This window comes from Phoxinus phoxinus (genome assembly GCF_949152265.1).
Source record: "Phoxinus phoxinus genome assembly, chromosome: 4".
In the NCBI taxonomy this organism is placed as follows: Eukaryota; Metazoa; Chordata; class Actinopteri; order Cypriniformes; family Leuciscidae; genus Phoxinus; species Phoxinus phoxinus.
Genome location: NC_136879.1, coordinates 31,148,049 through 31,173,379, shown reverse-complemented (window position 1 = coordinate 31,173,379; position 25,331 = coordinate 31,148,049). Strand labels below are relative to the sequence as shown.

General features: G+C 39.7%; 1 protein-coding gene across 2 annotated transcripts in view; it reads left to right on the top strand.

Moving 5' to 3' along the window:
* The first annotated feature begins 4,108 nt into the window (after window positions 1-4,108).
* The window catches only part of plekhg2 (pleckstrin homology domain containing, family G (with RhoGef domain) member 2), a 32,065-nt gene continuing 10,842 nt past the window's right edge, over window positions 4,109-25,331 (top strand). For both annotated transcript variants that reach the window (XM_079609654.1, XM_079609655.1), the window contains exons 1-4: window positions 4,109-4,684; window positions 13,390-13,467; window positions 18,145-18,551; window positions 24,727-24,827. In XM_079609654.1, the coding sequence (XP_079465780.1) occupies window positions 13,419-13,467; window positions 18,145-18,551; window positions 24,727-24,827 (557 nt within the window). In that variant the 5' untranslated portion in view covers window positions 4,109-4,684; window positions 13,390-13,418. The remainder of the gene's footprint in view (window positions 4,685-13,389; window positions 13,468-18,144; window positions 18,552-24,726; window positions 24,828-25,331) is intronic.

Genomic DNA, 25,331 nt, shown 5'->3' with positions numbered 1-25,331 from the left:
AGAAACTATATGTCACAATTGTGGGTTTATATTTCATAATTGCAATTGCATTTCTCACAATTGCAAATTGTGGCTTTGTAGCTCACAACTGTAACTTTATATTTCATAACTACATCTTAAAATTGCAACTATTTCTCACTATTGTGACATTATATCTCACAATTTTAACTCTCACAGTTATGAAAAAATGTTTCCCAGTTGTGGCTCTATATTTCACAACTGCGACTTTATGTCTAACAATTGTTACATTATTTCTCACAATTGTTACTTAATATTTCATAATTTGCGACTTGATATCTCATGTTACTTTTTATCTCACAATTTCATCTTTCTATCTCACAGTCATTAGTTTATTCCTTGAAACTTTCTTTTTTTTTTCAGTTGCGACTTTTAACTGTATATCCCACATTTGCAACGTCATCTCTCACAATTGTGCCTTTATATTTCACAAAAAAAGTTTAATTTAGAAAATTTCTCTTATTTTAAGCTTTTTTTGTACTCCTAGGCAAATGACTTCCATATGATCAGAAAGCAATTCATGAAGATGTTTACAGATCTGCGCAACATACCTTCCATAATGCCCTTGATAAAAACATGTTCTTTTACAGCTGTGTTGTCGCTCCGCTGTTCTGCAAATGACAAACATGATTGAAACAAATTACATACATTTTCTAATACTTTAAACCTCCTGTTTCAACCTAGAGAGGCCTGTAATTGGCCTTCACCGACAGGCCTCTCTGCAGCTCTGAAAGCCCATGCACTCCCGTTCACTCTCCCACTGTGTATATATGAATCATGGATCATTTGTGCAAGCCTGCGGCTTTCTTTGTGGCGACCCCACCGGTCTCCAATTGACTCATGCTTAAAGGTGACTGTGATCCCTGCCAACTTTGCCGTCACTGACTGCGTGGTGACTTTCCGGCTGTTTCCCATGAACACGTGCAAGACAGTGATTAGTCAACATTTGATCGTTAAATTCGCATGCTGAGGTGTTGTGGTGGTAACCTCCTGAAGGCGCTAACTGACTGTTGCCAGTCATTGTGGTTTAATGAAGTCTCAGGCTGTTCAACAGCTCCAGGTCAGAGCCAGTGACCAGGCTCCTGAAATTAGAGAAACATGAGCCTGTGTTTTCTCCTCACATTCCCCCCACTCCAGCTCCTCTCCATGCCAGTGGGACTGCGGGTAGAGGAACTAGGCCCAATATCTGTTTTTTATATCTAGGTCATTGGGATGTGTGTGGCTTTGAATGGGAGCGTAGCCTAATCTATGGGCTTTCTCTAGTAAAATGCTTTCAGCTGTGGTGAGCTTTTTCTCCCCTTTACGCCTGGATCTTGCACACTAACATGCTGGATCATTAGATAGCAACTCTTTATCATCCAACCTGATTTTTTTTCTTCTGTTGATGGTGACTGTCTCTTGAATTTAAGTCTGTGTTTTTTCCATCCAAGAATGCAGAAGACACGGATTGGAACACCTTTGGAAAGCTTCCTGGCATTTAATATCTCCATTGTTGGAGGCCTGTGAAATATATCTAAAAACCGCAAGTAGAGCATCACTGTTTAGGCCATCTTCAGAGCGGGGTTTGGGGGGCCTACATTATAAAACTACTGTTTGGCATTCAGCCACTGACTACCGCTGAAAGGCAGAATTCCTTTAGTATGTCCGCTGATCATTTGCCAAAGGATTTTCATGTTTCTCTCAAAAACACCTTTGGTTTTCAGTTTCCTGCTTTAGAATAGAGTAGCCTGATGGCATGAGGCGACATTTGTCATTGGACCTTATTGGAACCACTAAACTGAAATCATGTAATATATGGGAGACTAGAACTAATAGTTCACCCAAAAACAATAAATATATTGTGACTTGTCATCATTTACCCAGCCTCATGTTGTTCTTAACCTGCATTTTCTTCTAAAAGAAAAAAAGATATTCAGAGATTGTATCAGTGTTCAATGTTACCAAAAATGTGATTACAGACATTGTTCAAAATATCTTCTTTGTGTTCCACAGAAGAAAGTCATGCAGGTTTGAAACAACATGAGGGTGAGTAATGACAAAATTATGCAATGCCATAGAAGTTTAGGTTCCCCAAATAATGTGTGTGTGTGTGTGTGTGTGCATACAGTACATAACATTTTAATAATCTAAAGTACCCTTTCCACTGTAAAGAATCTTTTGTGCATAGAATCATTCCATGGATGTTAAAAGTTGCAATACAGAACCTTTATTCATAAGAGATATTGAACATTTCCATAATTATTTTCTAGATACAGTCCTCTTTCCCAACATATCTGTATTAGCATATTTAATGGCCTTTCAGCTAAATGTAAAGAATTATGACAAGTAAAACGGCAAAACTGGACATGGTGAATTACAAAAAACCCAGGTGAGATTTAATTAAAAACAATATTTTATGCAATTGAACTTTTGGATTCAAGAGCCCCTCTGAATGTAACACAGACCACTATGTATACTTTTTATTACTATTACGCAAAACTATTACGTTAACTTATTCCATTCATATTTGCATATGAATGGAATACACAATGTCCTGTTTTGAGATTAAGTAGTAGTATACTGGATGGTTGGATGGAACAGTAATGGCGTCTCTGTCTGTATGACTGGCAGGGATTTCACTCCATCTCAACAATGACATTCTTCTGTTACTGCTCAGCTTGTTTACACAGAGACAATTAAACTATACAACTGAGGACCAGAATTCCTAACATTTGAAAACATTGAAACAATGCATTTCTCTTTATCTGTGCCAAATAAACGAATTCCCCCGTGTGGAAGGTCACTCACCTCGAAGCGCTTCAGATCCAACAGCCTGTTTGTTTGTCTAGAAGTAAAATGTGATCTTGGAATGTCTTTGATTCTTTACTCTCGTAAATAATTTGAGCAGTTTACCTTCCTCACGAATTCAATGAGTCAATATGTGTCTTTGTGGTATCTTATCAATTTAACTTCATGTAATTGAATTCTTAATGAGATGCATGGACCTTTTCATTGTTAATCATTTGTTTTACAGCTGATAACATTGTAGAACATTAATTGAGCATTCCATCTAGTTAATGTTAGATTGTTTAAAAAGGGATTTCTTAAAAAATAACATGCTTTGGATATTTTGGATAAACTGTTTTAAACAGTCTTTACAAGCCCAATTTTTTTCCTCAAACATTTTTTTATTCTCACTCTTGTTTCTTCCGCAACATTCGCTTGATTAAAGGGTGAGGTGATCTCAGAGGCGCATGACAAACCGTTATGATGATGATATAAGACATCACTTGCGCTGACATGTCGGACTATTCCTCACGCTATACTGTAATTGTAACTTATCTTTATTAATCAAGCGGAACGCATGACGTGATAGAGTCATTTCAGTTTGCTGGAAGTTAGTTAGGTGATATTTTGCTATAAAAGTCAGGTCAATCTTCATGCTTTATTTGGGGTATGAGAGACCCAAAAAAACATTTTATAGTTAAAAATAATTTAACGCAAGTGTTAGGTCTATACTTAAACAGAAAACAGAAACCACACTGACATACATTCAGAACAGGGTCAACTAATCAAGGTTGAACTGTTTTTAAATTAGGGACAATTTTACTGGGGCAAGTTGTCACACACACACACACACACACACACACACACACACACACACACACACACACACACACACCGTTTTCCTAGACTTTAGGTAAAAATATTGGAGTAAAAGGTGTGACAACTAGCCCCGGTCTCCTCTACAGTAGGCTAATTGAAGTCTATGAAAACGTAAACAACGTAAATTCAATCTTAATAGGTTATTTGACCTCGGGATGTTGGCACTGTGACTTAAAAACAGATCATTACCTCTCCGGCTAATTTAACGCGTTTTTAATAGCTCTACAAATTTGATAAACTGCCGCCGCTCACAGAGACGCCCTCGTAACATAACGGGGCTTTGTTGAACTCTGCACTCATCCGTCGTAATTGTACTCTTTTGGTGTGACTGATTATATTCCCTGAAGCAAAATGATGTATGAGGACAGCAGCGGTAAAGGAGTTAACGCTGACAGGAAGTTCAAGGAGTCCGTGTCCACACGGGGGGCACTTCTACTCTTCTCTCACACTCGCGCTCTGCGCTCACTTACTCTCAAGGCACATGCAGCCCCCAAACTCACTTCGTCTTTCTCAGTTCTCCACAAACAATTTATGAACATTTTTTTTGTAATTAATGCATCCGTTACGCAGTCTAAATGTAGTGTGAGTTATCAACGAAGACAAAGAAACCAAAATGAAGATGGTCCATACTTAATTTTACGTTTTGAACGGTAGCGTTTCTTTCAGGTTTCGCACGCGCGTAACGTCCAGTCGAGTGACGCGTGACTGTTACTCATATATGGGACTGTGTTCGCGCGAACAGTATCCAGTGAGGATGATGACAGCTTATACTCAGCGGAGAGACTCTAAAGAAAGTTGGAAACTGAACACTGGAGCATCCAGCGTTGCTTAGTTATTATTACCACAGGAAGACAAGCTTCGAGGCGCATTGTTTAGTCCAAGCAAGCAGGAATACTCACTGATGCTCACGAGCTGGGAAAACTGTTGACTCTTTTCTTCAAAGTGGGATATTAGGATTGGAAACGGAGTACGTACATTGGCTGCGTTACTTTTGATGTCTCCGAACAGCACACCTGTAAAGGTATGTTACAGCTTGGAAAATATAAGTTACGTAGGCTACCACGTCGAAAACCAGTACTGATAAGTTGTACAGCATTAAGACTTTACAGTAGGCTAACCCATAGTGCTTAGGTTTTTGTTTTTTAAAGAATATTTTGTTTAGCGTCTAACTGGCACATACAGTTTAATAAACAGAGATAGATAAATCACACAATATGAGTGCAAGTCAAGAAGTGTGTGGGTCTATCATCATCATCATCACCATCATCATCACCACCATCATCATCATGTCTTGGACCTCTAAAACAGTGCCTGTTAACATAAGAGTATATATTTTTTTATAGTAGGCTTAATATGTAGCCTATCATCTGTTTACTTTAGTATTTGTTTACCATTCAGTTCCTAATTATGATTTCATCTCACTACAGCCTGCATGTGGGGGAAAAAACTAAGCTGGTCTGTTGTCTGGTTTTTAGATGGATTGTATGAACTTTTAGCTGGTCAAAATGGGAGACCAGTGAAACCTAATTAAAACACCTGATTGTGAGACCTAGTCAGATTTTTCCAGAATAAACCAGCAAGCCAGTTTAGGCTGGATTAATGTGTTTATTTTCAGCATGGTTATGTACACCTTGTTGCTGTTTTAAGATGGTTGTCCAGCCTGGTGTGTTAAGAAAACCTCTTTAAAACCATCGCAACAGACCAGCTAACAACCTCAGCCTGCTTTAAGATGTTTTTTTTTTCAGCAGGGTATAGACTCATTCTGTAACATGTGTATTACCTCAGCCTTAGCTCACAGGCAGCACTGGAAAACCCTTCAACATGGGATTGCTTTCAGCAGCATCAGATCTTTTGTCAGACATTTATAAAGTCCAAACTTTCTCAACCACTCTTACTGCCCCCCTCTCTTGCTCAACAAACACTATTTTCTTTAGCAGCTGGAATGCTGACTATTCGGGGTGGACAAATAAAACTTCCCCAACGAATCCCGTCTGGTCTCAATTTACTCACTCGTTAGTTCAGCCGGGAATACAACTCATTGAAAAGTTGTCAGTCTTTACAAGTGGGAATCTGTATGTGCAAATATTGCCTGAGTTAAGCCCCAAATATGTCATTTGCTATAAAAAAAAAATTGACTTCATCTTGGATCAGTGAAATCATGTGATTGATGGGCCAAAAACGTATTTAATGCATCCAAGCTATTCTGAATTACATTATATGCTGCTGTTTTGCAAATTCATGCTGTTGTGCTTTATTATCTAAACACACACCACACAGTTTATATGTCATTTCATCTTTCAGTAGAGCCGTGGGATCACGTTTATTTTCCTTTCAAACACGCAAGAGGCATGTATACTTGGTAAAAACAGTTCACCGACCGACCTTAAGGTCTGACTTTCTTGAAAATGTCAACACACATGGATTTGAGCTCTGAAAACTATAACTTTCCGCAAATGACACTTCAGGGTTTTTCCAGCTTATTATGTTATTTTGAAAATTGCAGAACATCTCAGGGCAAAACAATATCTTAAATATCGCCCATTTGGGTCTTAGGGGGGAAAGGGGGTATTGTTTGGTCATTTTCATCATATCAAAGAGAAGAATAGGCTTTGGGATTGGTCATGGAATCTGAACTGAGTGACAGGAAGTCAGCCAAACCCTCCCTCTGGATGTTTGGACCTTTGAATGTGAAGGTTAACATGCAAAGCTCTGTTTGCTTTGAAAGCCAACATCCCCTTTTCACCATCCACTTATTCACTTGGAAAACTGTCCTTGCTAATGCCGGCCTGCTGCTTAGTTTACCATGAATTTAGGAGACAAACCCTCTCCTCCTAAGAGCTTGGAGGAAATACACCGAATCCCCATTTCCTCCCAGTGCACCCTAGCTACAAGAATTTGGGCTGATGAGCTTCCCAGCTTCATGCTCCATGTCCCACATGGAGTGATGCGGTACAGTACGTGTCTGAGGTGCAAAGCGCAGCTCGAATTCTGTGTATCATCTTTCATAGTGTCAGTATTTTTGTTGCAATGGCTGAGCTTTAACGTCCAAAGTCTATATTTTGTCATCAGCATAGTATACACACAGTGTACGTGCTCAGTCTGATTTGTTTTTACTGTACATACTTTTTACGCTTAGCATGCACATGCACATTAAATATTTTTGCACTAATTAGTACAATTAAATTACCTGCTCCATTGTTTCACAGTCGGAAAATAAATGTAGGAATCGCAACAACAACAACAAACTACTCAAGACTACAACAACCATGGATGCTCATGTACACAAGATACCGCAATCACTCATAAATTTAGGAGAGTAATAGTGCAGACAATAGACAAAGATTAAGCTTTCTAGTGTGCATGTGATGATTGCTTATTGTGTTCTTGCACGCTATCAAATGAAGCATACTTTAAAAATCTATGCGTTCTGTTGTAAGTATACGCAAACCGTGTGTAACATACAAAGTATACTTTGGGCTTAAAGGGTTAGTTTACCAAAAATGAACATTCAGTCATCATTTACTCACCCTCATGTTGTTCCAAACCCGTAAGACTTTATTTAATCTTCGGAGCACAAATGAAGATATTTTTGATGAAATCTGAGAGCTTTCTGTATTCTACATTGACAGCTATTACGCAACTACAAGTTTGATGCTTCAAAGTTCATAGGGAGATCTTAAAACCAATCCATGAATTGAGCGGTTTTGACCAAATTTTCTGAAGAGACTCGATCGGACAGTTGTTGAAAATTTGGACTAAACCGCTCAATTCATAAGGATTAGTTTTACGATCTCTTTATGAACTTTTGAAGTGTCAAAGTGGTAGTTCCATAGCTTTCAATGGAGAGTACACAGTACAGAAAGCTTTCAGATTTCATCAAAAATAATTTGTTCACTTGTTCTTCATTTGTGTTCCGAAGATGAGCGAAAGTCTTACAGGTTTGGAACGACATGAGGGTGAGTAAATGATGACAGCAATTTTCATTTTTGGGTGAACTGACCCTTTTAGGCATTGTATTTGCATTATGTAGATCACAGGTGTCAAACTCAGTTCCTGGAGGGCCACAGCCCTACAGAGTTTAGTTCCAACTCTGCTTCAACACACACACACACACACCTGCAATTTTCAAATAAGCATGAAGGACTTGATTAGCTGATCAGGTGTGTTTAATCAGGGTTGAAGCTAAACTCTGCAGAGCTGTGGCCCTCCAGGAACTGAGTTTGACACCCCTGATTGTAGATGTTCTATTAGAAAATGCATTTCATTTTAATGTTTCATTTTAATCTCAAATGCAAATGTTCTAAGATATTCCGAGATAAGACCATATCTCTAGAGAGGTTCTAATGGAGGTAGTAATGAAAACAGACAGAAGTCCCCCCCCCCCCCCCCCCACACACACACCACTACAACCTCTAAAGCTCACAGCATGAATGAAAGAGCAGTTCATCAAGCGTAGCAATAGTTCTGGCAGGTCACGTTAGTCAAGCTCGCATCAGCTGACTCTCATCTGATCCACATCTACCTATAGGAATACGACGCCTATCACTGTGTACATATATAAGCTCCTTCAGTATTATCAGCAGCTATCGCGTTTCTAAGGAGCGAATTACCCTCCTCCATCCCCAGCTCCTCCTCTCACCCAGTCAGGATTTGGCATTCTGATTCCCATCGAATCAGAATAAATTCTCGAATTATGTTGTACTTTAAAATCTTGAATTAAATATATTTGCATACATTCATGTTGGTTCTGTTCCGTTACCCCAAGGGGGGTTATTGCTGCTCTCCCTGCTCTTATCCATGCTAGGCTGCATGGATGCGCAGGGAGTTCTCGCCCAGAACGGAACCATACCGCCAATCCAAACTGCTAATTGTCAATCATATTTGACGATAGTGGTCCTGACAGAACGTAGCAGCCAAGAGGCTGACTTAAACAGAGGCATTTCTGACACTAGCATTTCTGGTTTGGGAGGGGACAAGGTTGTTGATGGTGGAGTTTTCTGACTCTGTTCCTCTCAAGGAGTCTTGTGTTTGCAGTGGTGACGGAACGGGTGCGTTTGTGAGGGTTTTAAAGTGCAGGTGTGCAAAAACTCACAGCTGTGAATGCAGTCCTCTGTCTGGTGACTCAAATCCGCAGTGTCTCTCTGCCTGACTTAACAGCGTCTTCCATGAGTAATCCGTCCCACCCTCCTGCGCTGTGACTCTTGATCACCCCAGGTTTCTATCTGCACCCCTGCCACGTTCTTTCATCCAGGGCACAAATGTTCACAACATTTCTGCGTCATACCTTCTGTCTACACTTAGCCTTGCCTGGATCATTTATTCAGTTTTTTTTTTATCTCTTTCTTATCTTTGATCACTAGAGACATTCCTGCTTGTAATATATAACTGTTTAACTTCCCAAGCTCAGTACACTATGCATGACATAGCGTTTCCTTTTCCTGGCTACTAAAAGGTCCATTAGCCCCCCTTTTCCCCATCGCTGATAAATTGATTAGGCTGCATGCTAGTTTGTTACCTTGAGCTTTATGGGCAGACACTTATTATTTTATAGACACCATTTGCAGCACAGCTTTCCTTCTATAATTAGTTGCATGTACTGAGACAAAGGGGATTTCCCTGGTGGAGCAGGCAAGAGCTCAAGGCTACAGGCCTTTTTTTCATAGCCCCACTCTTCACTACACCCGATGACACTTTTATTGAGCCTCAGGAACTTGGATGTTTCAGTCCTCGCGGCCAAAACTCTTTTCCCCTCACTGTATTTTCTCTGGGGAATGATTGCCTTTCTGTGCAATCGGGACACATTTCTGAAGAAACATGAATATGACTCTTTTGAACTAGGCCTATATAAACTGCTTTCCATTGGTCATTGTGAGTTCACTGGCCTTGTTTCATAGTTTGAATGTCAGGGAATGCTCTGGTCTTTCTGGCCAGTTGATAATGGCCAAATTTGGACGATCTCACGTGGACTGCATTACTGATGCACAGCTGTTACACCGTTACACACACAATTGGGCCAAATTCGACAAAATTGAAATGTGTTGACCATTAGAAAATAGAGGGGGACACATTATAAACCTGATCAGCATGGCTGGTGAATATTAATTATAATTTGTCAACCAAAATTAAACTCTTGAAATTTGAAATTCTTTTCCCCCAAAAAGTGGGTGTGATTTTCTAAAAGCAGAAGTGACATGTCCATGTCTTCAGTTCTAATTGTTACTTCACCTTGAGCCAACTATTTGTTCTCAGAAACAGTTTTATTATAACTATATTTTACAACCCCAACTTATTATTGTACAAGAAGGTACAATATTGAACAAAGACTTGAAACAAAAGGCTCCTCAAACTCCTCTCAACCTCACGTGATTGAGGACCGCATACAGTTTGGCCTACATTACTGTCCCTCCCTCCTTACCGCCCCATTGCTTTCATGCCCACTGCATTTCCTCACCAGCATTTGTGTGAGTATGGGTGACTACCCCAACTGAGCATTATTCATTGTGTTTGGGAAGCCTTTGTTGTCTAACCGAACAAGAAAAAAAAAAAGAAAAAATCTGCTGCTGGCGTTGGGCAGACATGTCGGAGGGGGAGTGGAGAGGTGGATGGCAGGGCTTTGGTCCGGCTCCACGGGGAAATGTGAAGGTCAGCTGGAAAACAAACAATAACCTTCAAAACTCTCAGTTTAAGACAATAGAGCATCAGGGCAAGTACTGACCCCCCTCACGTGGGCTTCAATACTCACGCTAATGTTTATTTATGTGTTTGGTTGCATCAGCATTGACCTCACTTTGTGAACAGGTCAGCTGCTGAACATCAAAACACAACTTCACCTCTCTGCTTACAAACATGCACTTCTTGTGTGTCAGAGAGTTTTAGATAGAAGGACGTTGCATTGGGTGTGAGCGTGTTTACAGTAGTGAGCTCTGTTAGCAATATGAATTCATCTGTTGATCATTCTTTACAGTTCAGTGTCAAAGCAATAGTTTAAAAACTTTTTTCATAGTTAAAACCAGAAGCTTTGCTTCTGCTTTTTCTCTTTCGTTGCAAAATATCTATGAAGGAAATGAATAAGTATGTGAGAGCTTTAAGAAAGCCAAATAAAGTGATCTAGTCTCTTCAGAAAATTTGGGACTAAACCGCTCAAATCATATGGATTAGTTTTACGATCTCTTTATGAACTTTTTGAAGCGTCAAAGTGGTAGTTGCGTAGCTATCAATGGAGAATGCAGAAACCTCTCTGATTTCATAAAAATATCTTCATTTGTAGATGATCGAAAGTATTACGGTTTGGAACGACATGAGGGTGAGTAATGAATGACAGAATTTTCATTTATTTTTGGGTGAACTGTCCCTTTAAGGGCTCTGCTGTGTATCAGTGACTGACTCTTTTATATTACAAAACAAAAAAACGGTGAACTCATTCCCAACATATAATTGTCATCCAGCTCTACCTTTTAGAGACGCAAAAGAAAACTCCCCAAAACACTCACACTCATGTGCAGGCAAGAACACGCACACAGCTGTCCAGTGTAATAGGACTCTGTCAGCGGGGTAGTTTTGTCTCAATGGCTGTCAAAGTGCGGAGCGTACGGATGCACCTGGAATGATGCCATGAGAGATGCAACTGTAATGAAAATTACAGGGTGGAAAAAAGCCTCCCAACATTTTTCAAAATGACAAAGTTGCAATTTTGCATGAGGAGCACGTCAGGGTGTTTGGAAGACGTATGGAGACTGGCTGCTCTGCATTAGGGAGAGTGGAGTCTCGCTAACCTCATTCTAACCTCTGCGCTGGCTAACCAGATGTTGGCTCGCATCCACTCGGCCTCAAAAATACTTGCTGTCACCGCCACCCACCTCCCCCCCCCGACGGTAACATTTATTCGGTATTAGAAACTGTTGTCGTAAAGCGAGTTAATTTTTACCACAATAATTCCATTTATGGAATTTGGGAATTTCGCAGCAAACAAGCTCTGGAGCCAAAAAAATACATGGGGTTTTAACCGCAAAGGCTTGTAGTGTTCTACAAGCTTCATGCTCGCAGTTACAGGAAGTGAGATGCCTTTAATGAGGGAGAGCTGGAAATGGGCCCTAAAGGACCCGGGGGACTGCGGTGAGAAACACTCTGAAGGACAGTGCATGGAAAAGTGCCAGGGTCATTTTTAATTTAGTCTGGTTAGTAGACTTCCAAAACAGATCATTACGCTTGGCTTTGAGTGTTTCAATGCAGCAGAAGTATGGAGACAAACAGTGATGCCTAAATAACCGGAGCTAGTCTGCATCACGCCCAGACCGACTCTGTTCCTCTCGGGTATTTGATCCAAAACTTCAGATCAGGGTTTGTCAATAGTTGGATTGTGACCAAAAAATAGGTTTCATGTCTGTTCTGACAGGGAGAGGGGGGGTGTACAAAAATTTCGGTGGCCGAAAATGGCATTTATAATGGCGTCTATATTATTTTATTTTCAGAAAATTAATTTAGAACCATTTTTTTTTTACTATTTATAAAAATAGGAAAAAGATTGACTTTATAATATTCTTTTTCTGTTTTATTTTAGGGAATTTTTCATTTGGGTGATATGTATTTTTTCTCTCTACTTTTAGATAATAGAAAACTCCTTATTGAAAATCATAAATCAAGTTGAAGGAAAAGACCTGTGTCAATTTTATTGCAACACATCAGAGCAAATCGAGAAAGGAGAAATTCTACCCTATGCTGTGAACTATTTCTGTCTTTTTCTGAGTTATGAAGGGTGGCTGGATAGCTAAAAGCTTATGCCTCAGATGTTGAGCTCTCCCGCTGGTGTTGTCCTCTGAGTGACGGGCAGCAGGGAGCCTGTGGAGTGAAGGCCGGGGCAGGTGACATGGGAGACGGCTTGTCGGGATATGATAAACATTAACACATCATAGAGGAGCCCTGTCTATCCCTATTGTTTCCTTTTCCTGAAGTTCCAGCACCAATTGCGCTGACAGGACACATGCTCAACATTTGGGAAAGAGAGTTGCAGATTTTTGTGTCTGTGCCAACCATTACATATGTTTAATTTTCTCTTCTTTTTAAAAGAGAGCGAGAGAGAAGGCTGTGAGCTACCCACCCCCCCACATCTACTCAAACAGCATCTATCGCGTTTCAGCTGTTTAATTGCTTTGGCTCAGACCTTTGGTATTTTTTTCCTCTATATATTTTTTTTCATTGTCTTCCTCTTCTCATGAAAGAAGCGGAAGGCACTTTAGAACTGATAAAGAGAGCCAGTTTGCAGTAGTCTTTCTCAGTCTAAACTAATGGGAGTATACAGTACATTTGTTGGATGTAATAATGTGCTGACTTATGTCAGAGCTGACTGTGTAGTGTGTAGTAGAGATTATATATTTTTTCTTTTTTTTCCCAAACAAACCTTATTACTGTGATGTGTTAGTGCTACCCACTGAGCTATTTTAATTTAATTGAATTAGTTGGGGTTAACATTTTTTTTTATTTAATTTTTATTTAATTTAAAAAAATGTTATGTGTTGTGTTTTTGTTCTGTTCATGCTATACATATGCTGATTCTGTTATTCCAGTAAAAAACATCTATGGTATATGTGAAATATATATATATATATTTACTGTCATTATAATTTTTTAAATTGTTTTTCTGCCCATATTTTTCACTACAATTGTCACATAAAATTGCTTATAGATCAACTGAAAGTGTTTTGTTTTTAACAGTTTGCATTTGTTTTGCAGGTTTCTACTTCCTGTGATAGAATCACACCATGCCTGAGGGGGCGGGCCGCGACAGCCAGAAAAAAAACAACAACCAAGGTCAGATGCCAATCAAATTATATCAGTGTTTGAAAATCTGAACATGATTATGTAATATCCCAATCAAAAGCTACTGACAGGAACTGCTCATTCACGGTCTGAATTTGAAGTTGCTTTTGTTAACTTCTATGTTGTGGTTGAGTTCAAAACCACAAACGAGAGCCTGGGAAAATGACGAAAGATATATTTACCGAGATATTGCACAATTTTCAATGGAGATAAGCCACCCAGCATGCCATAGATAAGAGTGTCTGTTAGGAATGAAATGCTAAGAGTTATCAGGTTCAGAATTAGACAGGGTGGTCTCCCTCTTGATATTTTTGGACCTCAGCCTCTCCTACTTTACGAAGAATGGTTGCTTACATTATCAATTCAAACAAACTGAACAAGTCGGTTGGAAATGTGCTGACAATCACAATTGTTTAGGGTTGGTCACCTCTCTTTGGATTGGGCTCTCTAAACAATTCGTGATTGAAATAGTTCTGATCATGCAATAGAGACAGAGGGGCACATTTATGTTTGGAAATCATTATTTTGTGTCAGATATAATTTGGAATATGTCAAGTTGCTGTCAATATACTATACATGACATCCCAAAAGAGCAATATATCACTGTTAATATACAGTCAAATATATATGCATTTTAAATCACATCTAATCAACCCCAAAATAATAAAAAGATCATGAATACAAACATCTTTGACATTTGACCCAAATCATATCGTGACCTCAGCTGGCATGTGATGAGGTGGTGTTGAGCTCTGAGCACCTTTGCAGGGAACTGCTTATATTTGGTTTCACCACTTCCTGTAATGGGACCGAAAGGTGCAGACTGGTACGGCACACAGGAAGTATCTCAACAGACGGATGAGCACCCAGATACAGACGCTGGTACAGATAAACACTCACTGCTTGAGCTCAGCTCTATCTTGTACGTGTTTTTGTGTGTGTGTGTTTATCATTCGTTGTCTGTGTTGTAATTTAAGGATGTATTCCTATAAATAGGCATAGCAGACTTTCAGTAATATGCTGTGGTCAAGCTCAGGCATGTTCTGATACTGTTTTCTGTTCTGTTCCTGTTAAAAATGATGTCATTATCTAGAGGAGGAGGATGTTATTAGGGAACTAACTTGTGCTAGTCAGGAATGGAAAGCAGATATACGTACACACACACTAACATTCGATAGTTTGGCATGGCTGCATTTATTTGATCAACAATACATTAAATACAATCATATTTAGAAATTTTTATTAAAAGTTAAAATAACTATTTTCTACTCTAATGTATTTTAAAATGTAATTTATTCCTGTGACGGTATAAGCTGAATTTTCAGCATCATTACTCCAGTCTTCAGTCACATGATCCTTCAGAAATCATTCTAATATGCTGATTTTCTGCTCAAGCAACATTTTGTATTATTATAATAAATTATTATAATTATAACAACGATTATTATTATTATTATTATATATTGAAAATTATTAATATATTTTTTCAGAAATCTTTGACGAATAGAATTTCAAAAAAACATTTTTCGAAATAGAAATATTTTGTAACATTATAAATGGTTTTAATGACTTTAATGCATTCTTGCTGAATAAAAGTGTTAATTTCTTTGAAAAATATGACCCCAAATTTATATATGTTTATACATCACAAGGGTCACTCCTGCTTTATAAGGAGTGACCCTTGTGATGTCATCAATCATGAGCTTTCCATTGGAAGAGAAGAGAGATATGGGTGGTGGTCATCATCCTCCATACATTTATTTCAGTACTAATAAAAATAAATTATAAATAAATAGATAGATAGATAGATAAATAAATAAAAATGTGAATTTATATATATATATATATATATATGTATATATATATGTATATATATATATGAAAATGAAGCCTGTATTATGACCATCAATATTTATTTTGCGTTGACTTGTGGCAATGAATTTTTTGTGTGTGTGTGCTTTATTTTGGGGTGAAATGTTACCTGGATATGTGAGATTCACCCAAATTCAAACCCAATTCAGAGGTTCCTCGTGTGTTGTTGTCTTGTTTCTCTAACACATTAGTGCTCTTCAGTATTTTTCCGGCAAGGACTGAAAAGTTTGTCAACTCTCAAAATAACGTGGTTTTGCGGCCTGCACGCTAATACACACCTAGACAGGAAATCTCTCTATAAGAGAGAAGTGCGCACATGTGAACACTCACATTTCATGCACGTTAGATATGCTGCATGGTTCCTGTCTGGGTTTCGAATGGTGAGGTCCGTTTAGTCTCTGCTGGAATAAGTAAGAATTCAGTTTCAGAAATCATTTGGATACCTGATGTCATTTGGAAGACAGTGCTAGCCAGTTGCTTTGAATTAGTTATGAGGACTAACTACTTACCACAGTAAGAAGACATAATTCACAGCTAACCGCACTGGTGGTCATTCCAGCTGATGTTGCCGTGCCTTGCGGATGATCAGGTATGTGATTTCTTGCTCTTGGCTTTCACTCATTTGGCCAAATGATCTTCACAGACTTCCGTGATCTACATAACAGGCCTGATTCTCTGATAGGCATTAGATGAGTCTTGTTAGCCTCTTTGTTGAACTTTAAGGGACTAAAAAAAAACAGTGTGCATGAAATTTATGATGAAAATACCACAATTACTGGAACTCTTAAGTACGTATCACTAACTAATAATTTATCGCAATTATGGACACAAAGACCAAATTAAGGTGTTTTTTTACATTATTTCCAAGTAGATCTATGTCATTATGAAAATATTACGAGGAAATGAGCTCTAATGTATTATTTCAGATTTCCAAAACAGCTGCACAATTAATCGAGTCATTGCATTTTCCATTAGGAATCATATAATTATGAAGAACAGTATATGTGTGTTGGCTCACGCACATGTTCATCAGTCTTATCTAGAGATGGTCGGGTTTTGTTGGAAATCCCAACCGATTTATCCACTCTTAATTCGTGCTGCGCTTAGAGGCTCTTTAAACTTAATGTTGGGGATAACAAAATCCATAGGGATAATGTTTAGGGTAAAACAGTTCCCTGCTTATGGTTCTTCCATGCCACATGAAAGTTTCTGACTTCATGCCCAAGTAGTGATGGAGTACCCTGTCTGTTTGCTTTTGTTCCAGAGGATGCACTGGGTTTACGTTGTCACACTTCATGCATCTGTCTGGCTGAATTTATGCCGTGCTTTGAACGTGCTCCTGAATGCTTTTGTATCCAGTACAGCTGATCTTGAGATAGGCATCAAACGAAAAGCATAAGATGGCCGTAGCGGTGATGTATGTCTGGCTGTAGAGGATTTTACAATCCGTCCCTCCACGTTTTTTCCGCATTTTCACATTTTTTCATGTGCGACTGCCGCCACAGTGGTGCTGATCTTGGATTGGGGCCAGCAAAAGATAAACACATGCCTTCATGTACTTTATGAGTGCGTTTAAATCAAATTCAGGCAATCAATATTACAGAAGTGCTTTCAAACCATCTATGAACGCAGGGAACGGGAGAAAAGGCTGCAAGCAGTTCCAGCTAACGGTCAGATGGGATATTTGATGGATGATAGGCAGACTTGGCGAGGAAGGGAGTGCATAGAGTAACAGTTGACTGCATCGACCTGCCTGCTAGGTCAGAGGAAATGGAGGATTGTTCGTCTCTGCCGGCTTGTGCTCGGTAACTGGGCCACCATTGTGATGAGCACAGCCCAGCATTCAGCCTTTAAACAATGCCAACCCTTACAGCGCTCTGTACCGGCCTGTGTTCTCTTGCCTTGACGACCAGACTGTTGTGTTCAGTTTTTGATACGGCTGTTTTGATTTAGATGTTCTGGTCGTTTTAGGGCACGGCTGATTGAATGACTTCTGTGTTCGCATGTTTAATCGTCCTGCAAATTGCAGTCAGGAAGTTGTGATTTTTGTTTCCTGTCTATACAGGGCGTGAACAGCACCGTTAGATTGACAGCCTCTGCGGGTTTGCTGCAAACCATTGTGATGTAGTTTTGCACAGTCACACCTTTGAGGCATGCAGACAAATATTTGCAGGAAACACATTGTAAGCACTTATAGTTTGTCCTTGTACTTTACTCTTGGTTTGAATAGTACTTTATTTAAAAATACATATATTTCTGAAAATATATTTGTATTATTTATATGTTTAATTATCAAATGTACATTTATTTTCTGTTCATTTTCTTTCCTTATTTTGAAAAGCATAACATTATCAAACTTTATTATATTATATTAATGTCATTTTATTTTCAAAAAAAGAACACAAACACAAAAATGAAAGAAAAAAAAACAGAGAAAACGAGACCAGAGAAAAGTAAAGATAATTGGAATGGGAACTGGTTGATGAGAAATGATAATGAGTTTATATTAAAATCTCTGATTCATGGACACAGACTTTGGTATCCTGGCGATTTTGAATAGACTTTTGATCTCTAGAATAGATCTCTTCTGAAACTCTAGAATAGACACATGTGAGTTTACTGGGGTCTTCAAGATCCAGGATATTAAAGCCAAAGTCTCATTTCGCTCTACATTGCTGTCTTGGCAACATAACATTGTATACTTTTTTTTTTAACTTTTAATCACCAAAAATGCTGTATTATGCAGTGATCACTAGTATTCTCACACCAACTTGTTTCTGTCTCTCTCTGCTGCAGCTGCCAAGCGCCCCTCCTCTGTGTCCTCGCTGAGTGGGATTGTGAGCCGCATGGCCTCCTCAGGAGGTGCGTCCCGTGGGAGCTGCACCTCTGTTAACACGGTGTGCTCCGACAGTGACCGCGGGGCCAGTCTCAGCTCCTCTGCCTCTTCTGCCTCGCTGCAAGATGGACACTCGTCGTCTTCCTCCTCATCGCTCCCCTACGGAGCCATGCCGGTCTACCCAGGGCCACAACGAAACGGCTCAGACATCAGCCTGGACCTCACACCTCTCTCCCTGCTGACGGGAGCAAGTCCCCTCCCCGCCTCCTCAACACCACTGCACAAACTCACTCGCCTGGAGAGGGTGGCGCTGGAGATAGTGGAGACGGAGCAGGCCTACGTGAGGGACCTCAAGAGCATTGTGGAGGTAAGGATCAGACACTCTATGTACCATGTTTCATATTGTAAGAACATATATGCATAAAATGGAATTTCCAACCAAATAAACTTGAGGAATAATGTTGAGCTAATGTTAAAACAATGTTGAAATAATGTTTCTTATAACCTTTTAAAAGGCTAGTATACCCCTAAATGTTTGTCATTATTTACTCATCATCCTGTTCTAAACCTGTATACATTTGGAACTCAAAAGAAAACACTCTTGAAAAAAATATTGTCCATACAATCAATGAAAGCCCAATGCTGGTTTCGACCCATTTACATTTTTCAAAATATCTTGAGGTGAGGTGTGCTCTTTTGATAGCTAGAAACTGCATAGCAGCCCAATAATAACACTCAGTACACCTAGCAACAGCCTAGCAACCCCCCAGAACAACACAACGAGCATCTAGCAACACCCTAGAAACCATCCAGAACAACCTAGTAAATATCTATCAAACGGCCTAGAAACCACCCCAGACCAACCTAGTGAGCATCTAGCAACACCCTAGAAACCACACAGAACAACCTAGCGAGCATCTAGACACCCGAGAAACCACCCAGAACAAACTAGTAAATATCTATTAACGGCATAGAAACCAGCCAGAACAACCTAGTGAGCATCTAGCAACACCCTAGAAACCAGACAGAACAACCTAGTAAATATCTAGCAACACCCAAACCACCCCGGAACAACCTAGTAAGGATCTATCAACGGCCTAGAAACCACCCAACACCCTAGAGAGCATCTAGCAACACCCTAGAAACCACACAGAACAACTGAGCGAGAATGTAGCAACGGTCTAGAAAGCATCCAAAACACTTCCTGCGAGCACCTAGCAATGGTCTAGAAACCACCCAGAACCAATCCCGTTGCCCTAGCATGGTGATGGTTTACATGGGCAAGAACCCCTATTTTAAATCTCTAAATGTTATTATAAAATGTAGGGTGACTTTGAAAAAGTTCAGACCCACTGAATACTATTATTTTTGCTGGTCCGAACCCACCCAGGTGGTGGTACATTCTTTTGAGCTCTAGGATTGCTCAGTCATGGAAGCTCATCCAGATCAGCATTTCAACCGTCACATCTTTTCACCCACCGCGTATGTAATCCAGGACTCGTATAACAGACAGCAGAGAAAGCCGAGCCCTTTCCCTGTGCCAACGGCGATTTAAAATGTGATCATTGTGAGATTCTGTTGTGCCATTCATCACGCATTCAGGTGGAGCAAAGGAGGTCATGGCACTGGATGAAAGCAACAATAAATTCATTCTGTCAGTTCAAACGCATCTCTGCGCTGCTTTCCGTATGCACAGCCCTGATCCGGGACAATAAGGAGGCTGTTGCTCAGCATTTAAAAAAACGCATGCACGCACAAATCAGAGTGTGCTGTAAATATAAGAGACTCTTTGTGGGCACTTCTCAACACATTCATCATATTTCCATGCACAGGTTGCTGGAAGAACAGGCCTCCACTGTGACCTTTAGCAGGGGTCATGGATAAGCACCAATATGTTATGCCCCGTTTACGCTGGCAGCGATTTGACCTCTCCCATTGGTAGTCGTTGCGCATTTGCATAAGCTTTCCTCACATTTATCACAGTTAGATTTATTGTGATACTTTTATTCAGCAAGGACATTCAATTTGATCAAAAATAACATAAGATATTTTATAATGTTACAAAAGATTTCTATATAAAATAAATGCTGTTCTTTGCTGTTGAAGAATCCTGAAATCCTGGTCTCCACAAAAATGTTAAGCAGCACAACTGTTTGCAACATTAATAGTAATAAATATATCTTGAGCAGCAAATAAGCATTTTAGAATTATTTTTGAAGGATGATGTGACTCTGAGACTGGGAGCATGAAGAATCATTCTTCAGGAGGGAGTTATTCTTCATAATTTTCACACATGAATTGGCAACTCTGAGTCCAGACCTTAAATTATTTGAAAGTATTTGGGATGTGCTGGAGTTCGACTTGACACTCTCGTCAGTACAAGATCTTGACCAAACATTGATGCCCCATTTGATGAAATAATTATTCTTCATGCTTCCTCCCAACCATTCTTTTACAGTTTGAGCCTGATGAATATTGGCTTTGTCATCCTGGAATATGGCCATGATGTGTCTTCCTACATGTTTGTTTAAGAAATTAAAAGATACACACTCCATCGATTAGGGTTAGAAGAACTGTTGCCAAACATATAACACTGCAATAATGATCCAATTATAGTATTCGCCCATTTAAACTTTTTATTGGCAGGGCAGCGTATATTATTACCTTTTCATTTTGCTTTCAAGATTTTGAGAAATGTTTAGATTAATCCGCCATTTTGCCGTGAAGTATGATTGGTCAGATCACCTGTCAATCAAGCTCCCTGCAAAGGGTCAATTGCCAGTCGAATTTTATCATATTTTAGGGTACTTCGCATTACTTAAAAACACACTAACACACTAATGCCCAGTTTCACAGACAGGGCTGCCTTAGATTAAGCCAGGATTAGGCCTTAGTTCAATTAGGGTATTTAAGTAGCTTTTACTGCCTCAGAAAAAAGCATTACTGGTGTGAATCTTGAGACAAAACAACGGCACTGACATTTGTTTAAGATATGTCAGTGCAAGTTGCTTTCAGTTATAAAAGCTCAAACATGCATTTTAATCTGGCACTAGGCTTAAACCTTGTTTGTAAAGCTGGGGTTAGGTGAGTTTAGTTTAATCTGTGCTGATTTTTCTTTGAGCCTAGAGAGTGTTGAAATTTGTCTGTCATGAGTCACAGGTCATTGTGTTTGTGGTCTACTCTACACAGCCTTTGAACTCATGGGAATGTTGCCAGTGCCGGCCATCAACAGGTGTGCGCGTATGTTCTGTATAGTATGTGTCTGTTCTATCCTTTGTATCTGTGACTGATTGATTGCGAGGAGGATCATGGGTACATAGGCTGGAGGTTGGGGAATGCCTGAAATGTATCTCCTTTTCCCTTTTGCTGATGGTTTATTTGAAGTCGAGCTTTTCATAAGCCAATAAAAAGAGAAGGCATGCAAGCTTATGCTGCTTTATGAAAAGATGCCTTCAGTTCAAATAGCCAGAAATTGGTTGCTGAAAGACGCAGATCATGCCGAGGAATGCTGCTGTTTTATCAATCTGTGGTCTCAAAATGGAGGCTGAGTGGTGGATGGTTTCGGGGACATAGTGCTGACTCTGGGATATGCGTGTATGATGTCTGATTGGAGACATACTTAGCCAGGCTCTGCTTCTATTAGTAAGAGCCGTCTGGTTTTGATAGAAAGCGTAACAAAGAATGATGTCAAGCTAGCTGGAAACGAACTCAGAGTGCACGGCTTTGCTGTGTCTTAGTGTTTTGCCTGTTGTTTGTGTGTGTTATATTATTAGTTTGTGAAGTGTCGTTTGGTGACATTCAGGTGCTGTGGGTTCAGCTCTGTTGTGTGCTGAAGTGGGGAGCGTTTAGGGGAGCAAGACTGAGAGATTCTCCCTTTTTGTTTAAGCTGAATTTCAGCCAAATAGGACAGGAAATTGGGGGACGAGGGGGGTTTGGCTGTAGCCCCCATTCTGGGGCACAAGCAGAGATGGAGAGGGGCTGCTCACGAGAGAGGGACCGACTCCTGTTCCAAACTCCAAACTGACCTAGTTTCTCAGACAAAGACTCTGAGAGTGTGTTTAACTTCTGTTACAATCTCTCTCTCTCTCTCTCTCTCTCTCTCTCTCTCTCTCTCTTGTTTGCCACCTTTCCAAACTTCCTCTCAGAGATAATTTCTTTCTTTCTTTCTTTCTTTCTTTCTTTCTTTCTTTCTTTCTTTCTTTCTTTCTTTCTTTCTTTCTTTCTTTCTTTCTTTCTTTCTTTCTTTCTTTCTTTCTTTCTTTCTCTTTGTCAGTTGTTCTATCTGTCTGTCTATTTTGTGTCTGTCTGTCCCTTCTTTTCTTTTCTTTTGTGTTTATATCTGTCTGTCTGTCCTTTTTCTTTTCTGTTCTTTTATTTTCTCATCTATCTATCTCTCCTTTTTCTTTTCTGTTCTTTTATTTTCATATCTATTTATCTATCTGTCTTTCTGTCTCTCTTCTCTTCTCTTCTCTTCTCTTCTCTTCTCTTCTCTTCTCTTCTCTTCTCTTCTCTTCTCTTCTCTTCTCTTCTCTTCTCTTCATGTTTTCTCTCCTTCTGGTCCATATCTCACATGTGAACATTTATGTTTTTCTTTTTGCCAGACTGGCTGTCATAACACACTTCACGTACGCTCTAGTAAGTCATTTCAGTAAGACGGCATGTGCCAAGAAAATGTGCACATAACTTATGGTCCCTTTGTCTGTGGCTGGTCCCGCTTGTCTCACACACTCTCCTTTCATAACTCACAATGTAATCCTCAGATTTCCCCTCACCTCCTGGATTTTCACTCTTCCCTGAGTAGCTGTGTCATCACTCATCTCTTCATCTAGCGCTCCAGTTTTGCCAAGTGTCACGCTCATGAGCTCCATTCGTTCAGGGGAATTCACTCCAGCCTATTGCTGTGTGTAAATCAGAGTAATTACAGTGTCCATGTTCCCCCTGGCTTGAAAAGGTGCTGAATACACCAGTCCCTTATTTTCTGGCTTATGTTGCCCCCACCTCAGCATGTTTGCTTTCCCAGACACCTTGTGGCTCTGGAAACAAACAGAAGAGGAAAAAAGACCCCATGTTTTACAGTCCAGGAATGCAGAGGCACAGGGAAAGCTGGAGGGTGACAAAGAGAGCCCCTTATAAAGTCCGTCTACTGTCTCACTATGCTCATAATGTATGTTTATTTGTAGCTATTTGCTGTAACTTTCAGTTAAAATCTTTTTTTAGTTTGTTTTGCCTGGTGGCCTTCGTTTCTTGGCTCCAGAGTCTGTAGTTTCTCTCGGGAGATTGTAGGGGCAATTCTTGGCACTTTCCCGCACTATAGTCCGTTGCAGTCTGGTGGAATTTGTTTGTCTATGATGGTTTGTTGGTTTTGGACCCAAGGCTTGCTAATTAAGGGTTAATGAGGCCAAGCACTGATAAACTGACTGATACAATGTTGATAGATAGCGCTGTCTAACTCTGCCAGCTTAACAGCCAGGAACCAGAGACCATTGGCATCATATCTGTTTTGGTTTTTGGCCTGTGTTGGACACAAAAGAGGTTGTAAAATATGATTAACTTTCTAATTTAATACAAAATGCATTTTCCTCATTAAGGCAAGAATGTACTGTATCTTCATAACAGCCTCATTATGATGATTATAGTGTTGGAAAACCACTTCAAGCCAGAAGCCTCACTACCACAAGGTTGTTGGTTTAGTAGAAATGATAGTTAATTATTAAGCTGTGCTGTAGATTTTTTAAAGAAACATTCTGGGTTATACAAATATAAATCTCTTGTTTTCTCATACAAAAAAATATGTAATGATGAGGCACTTTTTGGAGGATTTAACAGGGGAAATACAAAACATAATTTTATAAAAGAATTGGATTCATTCTAAAATGTTTATTATTTGAGCTGTGAGTTGTAAGTCTTCACTGTGACTTCCTTAAACTTTAACCCAGGGAAACTGATTGACTATAAAGCAGTGTTAACCCACCACTCCAAACCGAGAACTTTTGGTGACCCCCTGCTTCTCTTTTCCTCAGCAGGCGGCCTAAACCAGCCAGTATTTTACGTGGCATGATGATGAGACCGTTTTCTCATGAGACCAGCTTATGACTTTTTTCAAGGTCAAAGTTTAAAGAGCAGAGAGAGAAAAGATAAATATTGTTGGAGGGGCTCCTTATAACCACTGTATTAGTTGGATGCTTTGCTTTTCAGTACCGCTTTGTATGTTTACACTGAAGATCATTGAGGGGCTCAAGTGTGGCGTCCACGGTAATAACGTTACAGCGATTTTTGGTGTCGAGAGATCATTCAGGGGTGAGAGAGTCATGTCCTGCTGCGAAGGACCCATTTATAGTCTCTTTGAAGTCTATGAATTATGAATCAACTCAGTGTTTACAGTGGAAAAAGTGATGAAATAGATGTATTTTACTAATTTCACAGGTCTCACAGGAGTTTTGTGAATCGCAAAAAAACAAGCAAAGCAAATTAAAGTGTGAAAATGCCTAGTATGATTTCTATGAGATCATCAAACTCAATCTTTCTCGGTTTCTCACTCTCAGGACTATCTTGGCTGCATTATTGACTGTGGAGACTTGCCTCTCAAACCAGAGGAAGTCAGCACCCTCTTCTGCAACATTGAGGACATCTATGAGTTTAACAGGTTGGTGTCTTCTTCCTTTTAAAGCTCTGGTGGTCAAGATGTCTATCTGGGTGGTGGCGGTGTCTGCTGAATTTTTTTCCCCGACACAATGACTGGTCTGTGTCCTGCTCTGTCCCACCGTGAAGGACAATGTGCAGATGTCTGCCAAGAGCGAGTGTTCGCCGTTTCTGATACACTCCAGCAGACTGTCCCTGGACTGCTGAAGTTGATCTGGAATGCTCTTCATGAGACGTTTTCTCAGCCTTCATCATAACTTAAGCTCTTTTTAAAAGACGTGCAGCATATGGTTTATTACATTGCGAGTTCATGCATGGTCCACCGAACAATTTAGTCAGTCTTGTTATGTGTCTGCTTCACACTGTTTATTGCAAATGACACTCTTTGTTTATTTCAGACTCGTACGCATGGTTGAGCCCAGAGGGTTTTAATTGGTGGGTCACTGCTACTTGCCACTCAAACACCCTGTTTTTACATAATTTACTTTCTTGGTCCAGTCCACTCCAC